The sequence below is a fragment of the Boleophthalmus pectinirostris genome, unplaced genomic scaffold (assembly GCF_026225935.1).
Source record: "Boleophthalmus pectinirostris isolate CB_2022bp ecotype Guang Dong unplaced genomic scaffold, ASM2622593v1 HiC_scaffold_10, whole genome shotgun sequence".
Taxonomy (NCBI): Eukaryota; Metazoa; Chordata; class Actinopteri; order Gobiiformes; family Gobiidae; genus Boleophthalmus; species Boleophthalmus pectinirostris.
Genome location: NW_026570971.1, coordinates 22,961,967 through 22,977,431, shown reverse-complemented (window position 1 = coordinate 22,977,431; position 15,465 = coordinate 22,961,967). Strand labels below are relative to the sequence as shown.

The following is a 15,465-nucleotide window of genomic DNA, read 5'->3' as shown; positions in this document are numbered from 1 at the left end:
GACTGTCTATGTGTGGACAGAGTGTGGAATAATGAATGAATATATATACATTATCCATGCTCTGTTTTACCTGTCATTTGTGGTGTATTATATGAGATCTCTTTTATTTGATTTTTTTGGCCATTTTTAAGGCATGACGTCATGAGTTTACACCTTCAAGTTTTTTTTCCTTCTGCTAGTTATCACTGAAATAAAAGGTGGCTTCTTTTGTAGCACTGATTGAGAGCTTATACTTCAGATGCATGAAATTACATTATGGCTATGATACGATCATGATCATGTTATTGTGAATATTTCATAGCCACTGTAATGATATGATAATGCATTACGTGACACATCTCAAAGTAAATTTTTTTAGTTATCACAATTACAACAAAACAATTTCACTTTTTTATTTTATTGACCTTAAGTGATTCAGGCATTAGGTGTTAAGAATTTATTTATCAAATAAACACTGTGACACAAATGTACACTGTACATTCAGAAAATTATGACAATATTTATTTTACTTTTGCAGTCTTGGTGGACCAGGTCAAACACTGTCAAAGTACAATCATCAGTCCTGCTGACATTTAAATCCTCAACTCGTCACTGTTTTTCACAGAAGCAGTAAAACAAGGAACATGGCATCAGAGTCTACCCTTCTGTGTGTGTCGATACCTTTTATAATCCTCATTGTGAACATATTGTTACTCAATTTTCATTTATTTGTTAATAATAAAAGTGTATGCTTGGGGGATTATAATTTGGAGTGGTCCCATACTCACAGTGGGTGATGCAAAAATATAATTCAAAATTAGTTGACAAAAACAGGAAATATTAGTTAGGACCTGGTATGAATCAGCCTGGAAGAGGGCCTGTCTATCGCAACAAACATTCAGAGTTCAAGCTACAGCTTGGCATAAGTTAGTAGGGTCTTAAAGTGAATATGACAGGTTAGATAACTAATTTGACTAAAGTTTTCTCTAATTTGATCATTTTGGTTAAGTTTGAAATTTTACTTCCCGGTTTAAATGGAAGCAATTCCATAACTGTTACTAAGCAACCATATTATAAAGTTGTCCAATTTTATTTGACAACTAAAAATAAGACCTGTATTTTCTTTAATGAATGTTTGAACTGCCCAAAGTGAACAGGGTTCCTTTCTAGAACTCATCGCTACTTCCTGCAGTTTTTAACTTTTTTCAAACTTTTCTTCACAAACCGCCACTTGACATAATAAAACTATGTTATTTTACTATTCCACCAAATACAGTAAAAGAGTTAGAAAATGGGAAAACCTGTCATATGCACTTTAAAGTTAGTAGATTTCTAAAACAACCCTAAGCATGACCAACTCTTCTCTCCAGAGCATCAGAATTTGTGAAGGGCAGTTTATATGTCCAACTCGTCTCATTTTGAAGCCCTCCAGACCCCAGCAGCCCGTGCCTTCCTGTTCTTTCTCCGGGCCTGTTCTCTTAGTCTGGGGCCCTCTCTCTTCTGGTTGAGGACTTTGGTGCTTGCTCGTAGCTTCTTTAGCCTCAGAGCTCTCACTCGAAGCTGGACATCCTGGGGAACCTTACCTCCTTTGGCTCTGATCTGTTTTAGGACCTCTGCGGGGGTTTTGGTTAAAGTGAAGTCGCAAAGAGTGGGACGGGGCTCCATACCGACAGTGCAGCGCCGCACGGAGGGAAAGTAACCAACCGCCAAAACAACGATCTTATATTCACCAGGATTTAACAGGCGCCAGTAGTCTCCACCCTCAGCTGCAAGATACATGAGCAGTTAGGGCTGCAAAAATAAATATATCGAATGGAAATTGCAATTTGAAAGGTTGTAGTTAAAGATACTCTGTAAAATGCATGCTATTCTTGTATTAGTAAATCACAATTAGATATTTCTCCAAAATCATTCACGCCCATTTGATGTAAAACAAAGAAATAAAAAAAATACATATGTTATTCTTAAGTTAGCGTAGATTTTCTTTTTTTCCCCTTACATTTCACATGTCATCTTTGCAAAGTCCAAATTAATTATTGAAAAAAGAACTCTAATCTAAACATTACTTAATAATTTACAATGTTTAAAACTTCAATTGCAGAGTATATTTTATATCAGGGGTTGGGCAATTATTTTTTGTATGGGGCAATATGAAAAACAGAAAATATTGTGGAGGGCCAGACCAAAATGCTTAACTATATTCTGCATAATATGAATAGTATTTCTTTATAAAAAGCAGTAAATAGATTTGTTTTGACAAGCTGGTAAGACTGGTAAGAGTTAATGTTATGACTAAGCAATGAAAACATGAGATTGCCTTACAAAAAATGTCATAAAAAACACCACTAAAATAAAAGCAATGCAGCTGTAGTCCATGCATAAAGTAAAATTCTGAAATACGTTTATTTTGAAATTCCAGTTTATCTTAAATGGGCCGGTCAGAGTCAACCAAAGGGGGGCAGTGATACAACCAGACATATAGACAGCTAAAAAACATTTCTGTCAAATAATTTACATAAAAACACTTTACCTGATCTGATGTCATGTTCATGGTCATCTACTTTGATAATGGCGTCCGCAATTCCTTTTCTGGTCTGTTTATCCCTGATCACTCCTTTGATTCCTCTGTGAACCTAAAGATACAAGATATAAAATATCTAAAACATTGCGTGTTTTAACTATTGGCTGGTGGCTGCTATGACACAATAGTAAATAAGTAATATTTATGGTCTTATTTTGTATTTCCTGACCTGTTCCATGTAGACGAGCAGAGACTCCTTGTTGTTCTCCCATTCGACCGGAAGCTCAGATGCATGAGGATACTTATCACATGACAGCTCCACCGTCACCTCGAAACAGTTTGTGTGGAGGTAACTGAAGTCATTCATACCTGCAGAAAAACACAGACTACGTTTGAATGTTTTAATATAGTTTAAAAATTTCACCAGTTGGTGAGTGCACAGCAATACAAATCGTGTTCCCCAATACTTTATTATCTATAATAAGACAACTGCCAAAAAGAATTAATCAGAAAACTAATCTTCCAAATAAGGTCATATTTTCTGCACTTTGTGTGTTAGCTTGCAGTCCTTTCATACTTGAACCTCAACCAAGACATTTACTGGCACTCAGCACATTTCGGATGGACTGTAAAATATGATCTGGCTATTGTTGTCAGGAGATTATTTGTTTTTCTATTAATTTCATCTGTATTTTCAGTATTTACACCAATTTTCTCAGGGACTACAGGTGTAAATTAGCATTCAAGCTATAACCTGGCACCTGCATCTTTCCTTGGACTAGGAATTGTTGTGCAATGTCCCTGTTCAAATAAAAAAAAAACAATACCATAACATTTTTGCTTGTATCACCCAACCACAGCCATTATTTTGAGGTCAAACCTCCTTGTCAAAGCCTGATCTCACAAATCTTAGAAGGTAAGCAATGCCGGGCCTGATCAGTGTTTGGATGTAAGACTGCCATGAAAATCAGGTGCCACAGTGGGGCGCAAGTGGCAAAAACTGTTGTTATGTCCTTAGGCAAGACACTTAACCCACATTGCCTAGTATGTAAGTGGTGTGTGAGTGTTTCTGGTGGTTTGAGGGACAGATGGCACAGATTAGCAGCCTTCCTTCCATCAGTCTGCCCCAGGGCAGCTGTGTCTACAATAGAATGAATAATGCACCAAATTGTAAAGTGATATTGAGCATCTGGAAAAGCGTTATATAAGAGCAATGCATTATTAATGTAGTGTTATGGTACTGTATCTTCTCCTGTACTCACTTCCAGGGACGGTGTGCCAGGCTCCTCCGTTGATGATGTTGTTGTGCTGTTGGAAGTTCTCGTAGTGGCACACGCGTCGGTCGGGGTTGGACATGACTAGGTTTGTGGAGGCGTAGACCGAAGCTAACCACCTGAAGAAAGCATTGTCTGCGGTGGGTGTGTCCTCCTGTGGTGCCCAGTCCCGGGTGCAGTCAAACGGGTATGTGACCACCAGCTCGCCCCCATGAAGGTTTGCACTCAGCACGAACGGAATCTCCTCCATCCAGTTTATCACAGCTCTGGTTTCCGGGGCAACCTAACAAAAAAAAATAAAAATGCTACAACAGTTATTCTCAAACTTGTCACACCAGGTTCCATGACTAAAATAGGCTTAAATCAGGACTAAACATGAAGTCAACTTATGTACAGGACTATAACCATGTCTTAATCAGAGTGGTATACTTAATAATACTGAGATCCAGTCATTTTAAATAGTCAGTGATGAGCTTCGTGCTTTTTAACTGAGGTATAGTTTTACAGTTGTATTAGTTCCTCACAAGGTAGAGAAAGTTGCATAAGTGGTCATCTGGACTCCGTTTTTACAATCTGTTTATGAGCTGTTTTGTCGATCACAACATTTCTGATCCCATCCAGAAGCCACGTTCCATTTGTTTCCATTATTGCTATATTATCCAAGCTAAATCATGTCTAAATTCTATCTTGGTTTACTTAAAAGGAAGTACCATACACTTACCTACTTTGATAGATGTAGGTCAAATGCAGTCATGCACTAGCTGGCAACCACAGCAAGCATTTATTTAACTATAATTACTACGGAAAATAATTAAGTTAGATAATCTAAATTTAACCTAAACGGAGTACAGGCCAATGCTGACAGACCACTTTTTCCCCATTTCTGTTCCTGGAAACATATTAAAACCTTTTTAAACAGCCACAAACCAAAGACTGATCTTTTATTCTTCACCAGTGACTAAGCTTGTGAAGTTTATGTGGGTCAAATTCTTTGTTCTTAGTCATCATCATAAGGGGTGTCTGAAGATAGCATTAAACTTAGTACTCTACAAAAGTCTTAGACAGGACTATTAAGAATGAACAATATAGGAGATTATCACAAATTTGCAACAAAACCGCTGTCTTAGTATTATTGGCTTTATGTGTTGTTACCATAGCGTCCTCCTTGGTGTAGTATTCAGGCATAGGGATGTAGTGGTTGGGAACTTCAGATTTTTCCCGGGCCCTCGTCAGAGCCCGTTCCTGAGCGTTCCACATGATGTTGTTCAGATCTGGAAAGTTATGGTTCAAGTCGATTCCTTCATAACTATAGCGACCATCAGCCCAACCAGCCAGCTCCGAGCCCTGTACAGATAACAGACTTTATGAAATAAGCAGATCCAACTAAGGTGTGGTATATAAAATAGTAAACTAGTGAACACTTAAAGGTGCACAGTGGAATTTTTCTTGTAGAGGTTCCGCCAGCTGCTTTTTTCCATGGAGATGTTTTTGCTTTGCCAGAAATTTTCTACAGCACAGCATTAAACATGTCCATTTCCAAAGAAACAAGCAAGGAGAGGCAACTACACAATGTTTTTAAGGTATATTGAGCAATAAACACAACACAATAAAAACAACTGTAATTTACTTCTCGTTTTATGTCATATGGCGGAACATTCCAGGAAAAGCAGTAACATTTCCAATGTTCAACTGTATCAATATCTGTTGACTTTGCCTGTGACACGCTACAAAATAAAGGAATGGATTATAAAAAGGTACCTTTGTTTTTTAATCCATATTTTATCTCTAAGTTTAATTAGTTAAGTCTACAACAAAAAAGCTCATTATTGTCAAGGTACGATACCAGGCAGGAACCATAACTCTAAATAATATATTTAATTTGCAGAGACATGGTGTGGGGTCTTTTTTTTTTTTTCTTTTTTGTTTTAATATATTTAAGAGATATATTAGTCCATTACTTACCTTCTTATAGGCCTCCTCATATCCGTCAGGGTTCATTGATGGTAGCAGGTGAATCCTTGTCTCTGTTATGAGCCTTGCAATTCGTTGGTTTCCCTTTTTGAACTCTCGACACAGATACTGCATCAGGTTCAGGACCAGCTCTCGTCCCAGGACCTCGTTCCCGTGCATCCCGGCCACGTAACGAAACTCTGGCTCACCTAAAGCAAAAGAGAAGACATAACACAAGGCCAACATGCAGCCAAAGCTCACATCTGCAGGAATCTACATGGACTCAGAGTCCAGACAAAACATTACAGTGAAATGAACAGGGTCATCTGACAGACAGCTACATAAAACAATAGATGGGTTAGTACTAGGAATAGTTTACCACAATGTATATATATGTATATGTATATTTATACATGTGTGTGCGTGTGCGTGTGTGTGTGTATGTATATATGTCTCTAGGCTGGCAAAGCAAATACAGTACAAGTCTCCTTACATTATAAGTCTTCTATGTTCATATTTAAGGGAACTCAGAAAAGTGGAGCACCTTTAAATCCTGGTGTCCACTGTACTTTTTCTTTAATTTTAAAAGATTGTTGGAAGTCACATTACAAGATGTGAGCAACTTAAACAGTACGGTATCTAACTCTTCAGGTGGGGGGTCTCCCACCTGATGTTGCTTTGCAGAATGATTCACAATAGGACATTAAAGTGATGAAACTTGCATTTATAGCCTAAAATTATAAAAAAAAAACAAAAAAAAAAAAAAAACATGATACTTTGAGTTATAGTGTAATGCCATATTGTGGAACATTCTAGGCAAAGCAATACCATCTCAATGGACACATGCCATGCTGAAAACTAAGTGCACCTTAAAGGTAATAACAAATATGAATGTATATATACTGCACTTTGTTTTGTTTAGTAAATTTGTACTGATTTATTGTGGCTGATTCATCTGTATTTATTGTTTGCAAAATAATCACCAATTTTGTAACCAAAGAGGACAGTGGCACAATCTTTCAACATTTCTGTCTTTTAAGCCTTAATTGTTTGGCAGTAGCTTAGAAAGACATGGAACAGAACAAAGAGAGGTTTGAAAACTGCTGAGCTAAACAAACCCTGTATGCTAAACTGTGAGAAATCATGAATTGCAGGAACAAGCAGGCTGTGAGAAATCTTACAGCTGTCTCTTGTCCCGTGTGATTCATTCAGGGGAGTGATAAGTGAATAAAAAATACAAAATGAGCCATGATAGAGAAAAGTATCCTAAAAATCAAAGATATACATTTTGATAATTAAATAAAACAAAGTTTGTATCCCGACTGTTTTAGACCACACGAGTTTAGCACAATAATCCAAAATGTGCCTGTTATTTAACTGACCAAGATATGTAACCGAGAAGTCAATGTAACTTAAAACAGCTGTCAGCTGGCCTGGTTAAGTGTCTACAGATGGACAAATGAACTGGCAGGAAAGTCCAACAAACTCAGCAGAAACCACAATTCTTTGTTTGTACTTTTGGTTTAGAATTGCTGAAAAAAATCAACAAAGAGCTTTCCCCCCCAAAGACAAAAATAAAACATAGACCACGTAATGGCAAACGGTTACAAACTGGCGGAATAAGTTAACTGAAAGATTGATAAGATAAGGAAACCATGCTGGCAGTACTAATTTGAGATGACTAAACAACTAAATTGTGAAAAATATGATGATCTTGAAATTAGGGCTCTCAAAAATAATCAATAACTAGATACTAATCCTAATACTAAAGTATCTAGTAAGAGCTAGATACTCTTTAGAACAAGTATTAATACTGAAAAAACACTTTGGAAGGAACTGTTCTGGAGAAAACTTAGAAATATGTTGAAACATGTTCCTGTCCCTAAAACATTTTTCCAAATAATCTGAGTAACCAGCCTCTGAAAGCCAAGTATTTCATTTTAATTAAAGTCCTCCTCCCTTTTTATGGTTGATAACTGAAGCAGTTTGTCAGTTTTGAGTTCTGGCTGTAACTGATTTGTTTTTCTAAGACCCTCCATCCTCCCTGTGAGACTGCACAGACATGTCAGTGTAAACAACAAGGGCCCAACTTAAAACCAGACACTTTTAAGATATGTACTATGAGTTCTTTGGCTTAAAGAAGACATACTGTGCTTTTACAGCTATTTATTACTCAAACATGCATGAATCAATTGAAATACAACTTTGAACAAGTTAAGCAATGAAGACAAAACATCATAATAACATGGTTAAAAGCTCATACAGGTAGATTTTACATACATTTTTGTAACAGTGGAAAACTGTTGAACAATATTTTTACGATTAAGATGTAGTGGAGTTCAGGAGTAAAAGCACTTTCAATCAAGTTGATTTTTTATTGACCTGTTCCTTGGGCTTTTTGCCCCTCTTTGCCCCTGTAATCAGTAGTAAGTACTATTACAAAAATCTATTGATCACGACTCCCTGCATTGCACTGCAAGGATTAAGCTGCAAAGTTTTCTCTATTGAGTGAATTTTCCAAAACATGAAAATACCCCGTTGTCAGTACTGGTGAAAATGCTGAAAATTGGACTGACATAGTGATGGGAAAAATGAGTATAAGTAGTAGTATTTTAAAAAGTTCACTCACCTAGTTCATGTTTTCCAGGGTTATCAGAAAACTCCATGACATACAGTTTGAGACCCTGGTAACTTCTCCCAATGGTGTAGATTCTAGTGATGTTTGGGCAATCATCATGTACTGACTTCATGAGCTTTAGTGTAGAAATAAAACACGTTAGACCAAAATGTGTGAAAAACAAAGAGTAAAGACTAAAACTGAAAAGTAAAAAACTAAAAGAGTAAAACTGGTCCTCCAATCTTGAACAATACGATATGCAACTTTTCTGGTGGAGGGTCTGACATCTGTAATCTTCTTCATAGAGATGTTATTGCTGTGCTCAGAAAGTTCCCAGTGTTTATCTAAATCTCCACAGAGACAAGCAATAAGTATTTGTTTTTCAAGACATGTAACTGTATGCCAGATACATTTAATGCCCTATAGTGCAACATTCTAGGAAAAGCAATGAAATATCACTGGGTGACAAGCAGACTGTCGACCCCCTACCAAGAAAGTTTCATAGTGTACCTGTAAAGAGTTAAGGGTCTGAGTAAAAAACAAGGCATTAGCTTCGAGGAGGACATAGTTAGTCACAGTTTCTCAACCATACCGTTCTCATGTTTTTGTAGTCATGGTGTCTGAAGTCCAGATTGTCTTTGGAGGCATGATCCTCTTCTGCGTAGATGTTAGAAGGATCTGTAGGAAATAGAGGTATTATAGACAGAGATAGAGACAGAAACAGAGACAGAGATATTTGTTGCAATAAATAACATAAAGATAATGCCATAAACACACTAGACTCAAGCTATCTCTCAGCTCTCAGACATTCAAGCAAAAAATAGAATTGCTGTTCAAGCTGATATTATCAGTCATAGCAGCCAAAACCCTGATCTTAAGACCCCCTGATTATTCAATAGAGATACATACATGGGCTGCCGCTACTGTCATTTACCAAATGTTTTTGACTTAATCTTGATAAAAATTTAAAAATTGGTCCAAACTTAAAACAATAATCTACAAAATCTAAAATTTTTGATGTACAAAGTTTTCCAACATATTATATCTAATGCAAATACAAAAAACAAGAAGGCACCATACTCAATAATATCCTATGACACTCTCATTCAGCATAAAGATGCACTGTGTAACTTTTCTAGTGGAGTCACCTGCTTCTCTTCATGGAGATATTCCCTTAGATGTTTCACAGGCATTACACTTATTTATCTCTACGGAGACAGCAGATGACACCACAGGGCCAAGCTACATGTCAGATCTGTGGAGAGGCGAGCCCACTCACACTAAGAATGCAAGTTTTTATGTCAATTAAAAAAAATAACATTTGGTTGAGTAAATGCAGATTGGATATGTATAATGTCATATCGGGACATTCAGACAAGAGAATAACATCTCTAGGCAAGCAGGTGGAGGACCCTAACCCGAAAAATTACACTGTGTATCTTTAACTTGCTCCTTATAACTGTTGGTGTTGGTCATACTCACCCTTAACTCGACAGCCCAGTATCTCGGCTCTGAGGCAGATGGTCCCGTTGGAGTACCAGGTCTGAGGGTTGATCCGGATGTAACGGGCCACAGTTGGGACAGGGAGCAGGCCCAGAACAGGGATCTCTGTGTGCTGATTTCCAATGAAAATCTGAAATAAGGAATAAGTCATACAATATTAGAAGTATGATAAATAATAACACAAATATTCACAGTACAAATGTGTTTGTTGAATACAGTAGAAAGTTTCACTTGCTGACACAACCCACCCCACTTATATAAGACTGGGATTAGCATAAACCCTCTTGTGGTTAGATTATGTAATTTTAACAACATTCAAGCAATATTATGGGCTTACAAGATTTGATTTAAAGGTTCTGTATAACACAAAATTGACTCTTGTGAGTTTTTAACCATGTTATAATACTGTTACCTTCTTAAAAACATACCCATAGTTGAGTTCATTCACACGTTTGAGTAAATCTTTTTTATTAGTCTGTCTACATCTTCAAAGATCAAAATGTGGCTCAACCTAGTGATATCATAAAGAGATCATTTTCAAGTTAACAGCTACCTTTTACTTTTAATTCAATAGAGATTGGCAGTTCCAGGGCTGAAATCATCCAGATGACTCTAGTGAAGGTGTATGAAGTTTAAAAGTGACGGTGTATAAAGCACAGGAGGTCTTGTATTATCACATGACAAGGTGGAACCTTGTGATGTCATAATGAGGAAACAATATTACGTATAACATAGATTTTTTTAAAATTGTAATATGGGCCCTTTAACTACAGTGAGCCTCAAACCTACACATTATGAATCTTAATATTATTTAAAACATTGCTTTTATTAAAAGAAATACACGTCAGTTCTTACCGCCTCTTGAGAGCCGTTCATGCAGGTTTGCCACTTCACAGAGTCATTGCTCAACTGCACTTTGTAGGTTTCAACAAAGTCCCAGCTGCAGGTATAAAAACCCAAAAGATCTGAGTTATTAACAGTCACTCATAACACATATAGATACACTTAAATATATTGTACTGTAATACATTTTCATTATTCAAGTAAATGTTAAAAGTTAATAAATCAAGTACAATAAAGTAAACCAAACTGAAGAAAAAAAGCAACCCATAAACCTGTTATAGACATTGTTACTGACAGTACAGGTGGCAGTGAAGGACTGCACTATCATGAAAAAAAATATTTGGTTTAGGTGACTAGAACCATGTGCAAAGCTTACATAAATAAATATTATTAATAATACAATATTGTCCCTATGAATGCTGTATTCATGGGTTTCAGGCAAATTCTTTCCCGATGTGAAGGATTTTGTGAGGACTAGGCCTGTCACGATAAATACAATGTAGTCTTATCATTCAGTATAAGAAAGCAGGAGCAATATGTTTTAGGACTCAGCATTTATTGTTTGTACATATTATTTGCAAAAGTGGGGATATTTTTGGCATTTCTACGTATTAACGTAATATTTGAGCTGTACAGTGTAGAATAAATAACTTCAAAGGGTAATTATTAGTTCATTCTACTACTGATTTGTTGCAGTTGAGGCCTTTTAGTGAACCTGTCTATTTAAAACTGGTTTACTGGGATTATCCTGCTTTGTGTCAGTGTCATAAAGTAGTTTCAATATTATCATTTATCACCATATTTCTCTGTAGTAATAAATATATCATGCTTTAAACAAAAATACATTTAAAAATGTTATCATGACAGGCCTAGTGCGGACCTTCCCCCACTCAAAAGATATAATGTTTTCAAATCCCTCTTCACTCATTTTCAAACACATTAAGAATGAATCCTTATAGAGCTGTTTTGTCAGATTCGATTTTATAGTTTTACATAAATAATTACATTATGACCCATACAAATGTGTTATACAATGTAAAATACTACCTGACCTCCAGATGGAGTTTCTTCCTTGGAGTATGACTCCAGTGAACTTTGTGAGGTGCTGTGCGTCCACCTCCAGCCACTGATTCTTGTCTTCGTATCTTGCACACCAAGCTCCATCGTATCTGTCTCCGTCCTCAATACCAGACTGAAAACCCACAAAGAGGAGATCTGAATCAGCTGCTAAATGTATTAAAACCTCAAAACATCCATGAAAACCTCTTCTGGCTTAACATCAGAATGACACAGTTCATTCAACTATGCAGACCACTACTGAGTCCTATATTAATGCTTAGTTGTAAATTACCGTACGTCTATTTTAGTCCTACTGGAATCTCTCCATTTTATGCACCAAACCCAATGTATCTGCCAGTTTAAGTTTAGGTTAGACAAATATTTTCGGACGTTTTACTGATGTTTGACAACCTTTTAAGTGTTACATAAGATTTTGACCTGATTGTAAAATAATTGCTTTCAGATGCAGGCGAGAGGGATGGGGAACACATTACACAAAAGTGTGTTTGACAGACTGGTTCAGTACTGGGTTTAATGGTCAATCAAATGGGGGCTGTATAAAACTACAGAGAAAGAAAGTGGGTTTACTGCAAACCCAGTGACATTTTTTAATAAAGTCAGTCAGGTCCTGTTGACTGTTCAGATATACTAAGATAGGATTGTTGAGGTTTAGGATAGTTTGATGTATTTTGTTTATTCACTAGAAACAAGTAAAAGTACTGTACTGTGGAAAGTTATAATATGATTTCTGTTTTGCTTTTAAAACATTAATTTATATCTCATAATATGCTATAAGATTGATATGGCAAAAGAAAGACTGAGAATGTAGATGGTTTTATCTCCAGCATCTGAGAAGCTATTAACACCTGCTAACATACACCAAAATGTGATAGCAATTTACATCAGGGGTCACCAACCTGTAACTGTCCACCCCATTCGAGGTAGCTTGCCAAGGAATTTCTGAATTATACATATTGTGCTGAATATCTAACATTTGATTAAATGCATATTACCAGTATCATTTTGACGCCTAATTTTGTACACTACTAAACGGACAATGTTTTATGTTTTACAGGCTTCTAACTGTACCCCATCTAAGGCTTCTCAAAGCTCTTGTTTATACGTTTTTTCTTGCGACCGCTAAAATCTGTAGCTCTCTGATTTTTGTTTTGTAAAGGTAGCTCACCAGAAAAAAAAGTTGGAGAATTCTGATACACCATCTATTTTAGAAATATTTTCAAGCAAAATTAATCAAGATAACTATTTCATTTATCTGTAATATTAAAAGTGTCAGTAACACAAGTTATGTTGTATTTTGTATTTAATGACTTATTGACCCCCACCTGTATATTTAGCCGGCCCCTGTGTGCCCCCAGACCAGTTCGTAAGGATGAAGACGCCCTCATCTGACTGTCATCGACCCTCAAAGACTCAAGGCCAAGAGGCGGACAATCTGAAAGAGGAACAGACATCACAAACATATATAACTCCAGTGAGCAAGTTTTTACAAAGAGTTCAAAGTAGTCTATCAATTTCAGTGCATTTACACAATGAAAAGGAAAATTCTATTCAGTTCAGTAAAATTAAACTAGTGATCTTCTATCCATAGAGTTCATGCCAGATGTCCTTTATGATGCAACCATCTCTATTAGGGCTGGGCGATATGGATCAAAAAATATATCTCTATATATTTTGCTATATCTCGATATACGATATATATCTCGATATATTTTCAAGAAAAAATAACCCCCTAAAACTGAAAACTGCAAAAACAAATCTGCGAAATTCCACAAGGTCCTTTTTTTTTAATTGAAGTGTAAGAGGTCGGCAGTTCATATAGGAAAATTTTATATTACAAAAAACCCTAATTACATAAATAATTTAACTGTAAAATAAAATAAATAATACATATTTCCTTCTTTTAATTCATAAATAAAACAACTCAACTCAAGCTCATCTTTGCATTAACTCTGTTATCCAAACCAGAACCAGAACCATGAGCTCATTTAACAGAAGAAGCTCAGGATGTTCCTTATTTCAACAGATCCATGTTCCTGTCCAGCAGTAAAGAGCTCTGAAGTTTAATCCCACAATCCACTGCAGATCAAACCCAACGTTTCCAAACACAATTGTACAAGTGACACTGCAGCAGATTATTAATTAAAATATTCTGCATAAATAAACTTTACATTGCTAAAGTTTACAATATATAAAACATAACGACTCTGGAGCCACATCAGCCCGTTTGCGATAATAATGTGTTTAATGCAGTTTTGCGCATGTGTGTTTACATTTTACAGAAACGAAATTTAAGCGCATGGCTCATTTGCATAAACAGTGCACTTCTCCTGCAGCTCAGCTCGTTTTGCTTCTTTCGGGCTAAAGGACGACACTCGGTGGAATATGAGGATGTGCTGTTGATGGTTTTGTCTGTAAATGGTGGAAAAGGTTCGTGGTGCTTGAAGCTTTTCACTGGCACCAACTTTCGGCGTTCACGGTGATAGTGAGAAGTGAAGGAGACACGAGCGAACAAAATCAGGGAGGCGGGGGCGCGCGGGCGATGTGAGAGAAGGTAAACAAGCGAAGCGGCGAAATCAGAATTGAATATAAGCATTATATCGATATATACGATATGTCTGAATTCATATCGAGTTTAAAAACTATCTCGATATATTTAAAATATCGATATATCGCCCACCCCTAATCTCTATACATCTTTATACAGGCTTCAGAGGAGCACAAACCGTCTACCGGCTTGTTCTTGTGACCCGCTGCAGTTGGAAAGCACAGAAGCATTCATTGACTGACTCCTGTTCGGTCTTTCTATGAATAACACACAGCTGCAAAAGATCTCAGTCATGTACTTCACTTTAAATTGTATTATTTTTACTGTTACATAAAGTCAAAGAATATGAATATAGAATTGTTATTCTTTACTTATGCTTATACTCCAACGGTGCAATGTAAACAGGAAGTGGAAGTGGCCCCCTATAGAAAATATCATGACATTCCTATGAACAACTTTAAATTCAGACTTCTCTATTATTTTAAGGATTGTAGCAGATGAAACCACTGTTTGAATACGTCTACTATTGCTTAAAGAAAGTTTTGAGACCACTGGTCCCTCTAAGAAATCACACCCACGAGCCCATAAGCGTTTTGTTTAGATAAATATTCCACTGATGCTGGGTTAGTTCAGAGGAAGTTCAGTTAAGTCAAAGTGTGCAGGGATCCAGTGTAATTTGAGACAAGTTTGAGTCAAAAGCAAAATCTGCAGGATGAGGTTTACAGCTGTGAGGCATTTTATGTCTCTGTGAAAAAAGTGAACATTCCCATCGTTGATCAAATGCATGACAGAACAAAACATCTATGTTCATTTCAGGTCAAAGAAGAGTTTTTAAGGAAACAACTTGCGTAACCTTTTAGACATTATATTTACAAATCAATATGCTAAAAAAACAACTTGTAGACGCATCATATTCAGCCAGAATAGCTTTAAAATTTGTGTGACATTTTATTTTTATGAATTTCTTTTTCATCGGTCTGTAATTAGTAGCATTATGTAGGCTATGTACACTCACCACCTCTTACTTTTAGGTCAGTACAATTTGTAAATTCCAGGGTTGAATTTATCCAAATGATTCTAGTAAAGGTGTATGGAGTTTAAAAACATGGTGGAGAGCTTCCTGTATTACCACATGACATAACAAGGTGGAACA

The 15,465-nt window shown here is 36.4% G+C and overlaps 1 protein-coding gene across 1 annotated transcript; it reads right to left on the bottom strand.

Annotated features, from left to right (window-relative positions):
- Positions 1 to 421: 421 nt before the first annotated feature.
- Positions 422 to 14,542, bottom strand: cpxm1a (carboxypeptidase X (M14 family), member 1a). Its single transcript, XM_020921672.2, has 13 exons — positions 14,491 to 14,542; positions 13,090 to 13,199; positions 11,740 to 11,879; positions 10,700 to 10,784; positions 9,824 to 9,974; positions 8,934 to 9,019; positions 8,354 to 8,477; positions 5,737 to 5,933; positions 4,927 to 5,118; positions 3,763 to 4,057; positions 2,730 to 2,869; positions 2,510 to 2,612; positions 422 to 1,745 (listed from the first exon to the last, which is right to left on the bottom strand). Exons 1-13 carry the CDS (start codon positions 14,540 to 14,542, stop codon positions 1,393 to 1,395), a joined length of 2,028 nt encoding a protein of 675 aa, XP_020777331.2. The 3' UTR covers positions 422 to 1,392.
- Positions 14,543 to 15,465: the final 923 nt, after the last annotated feature.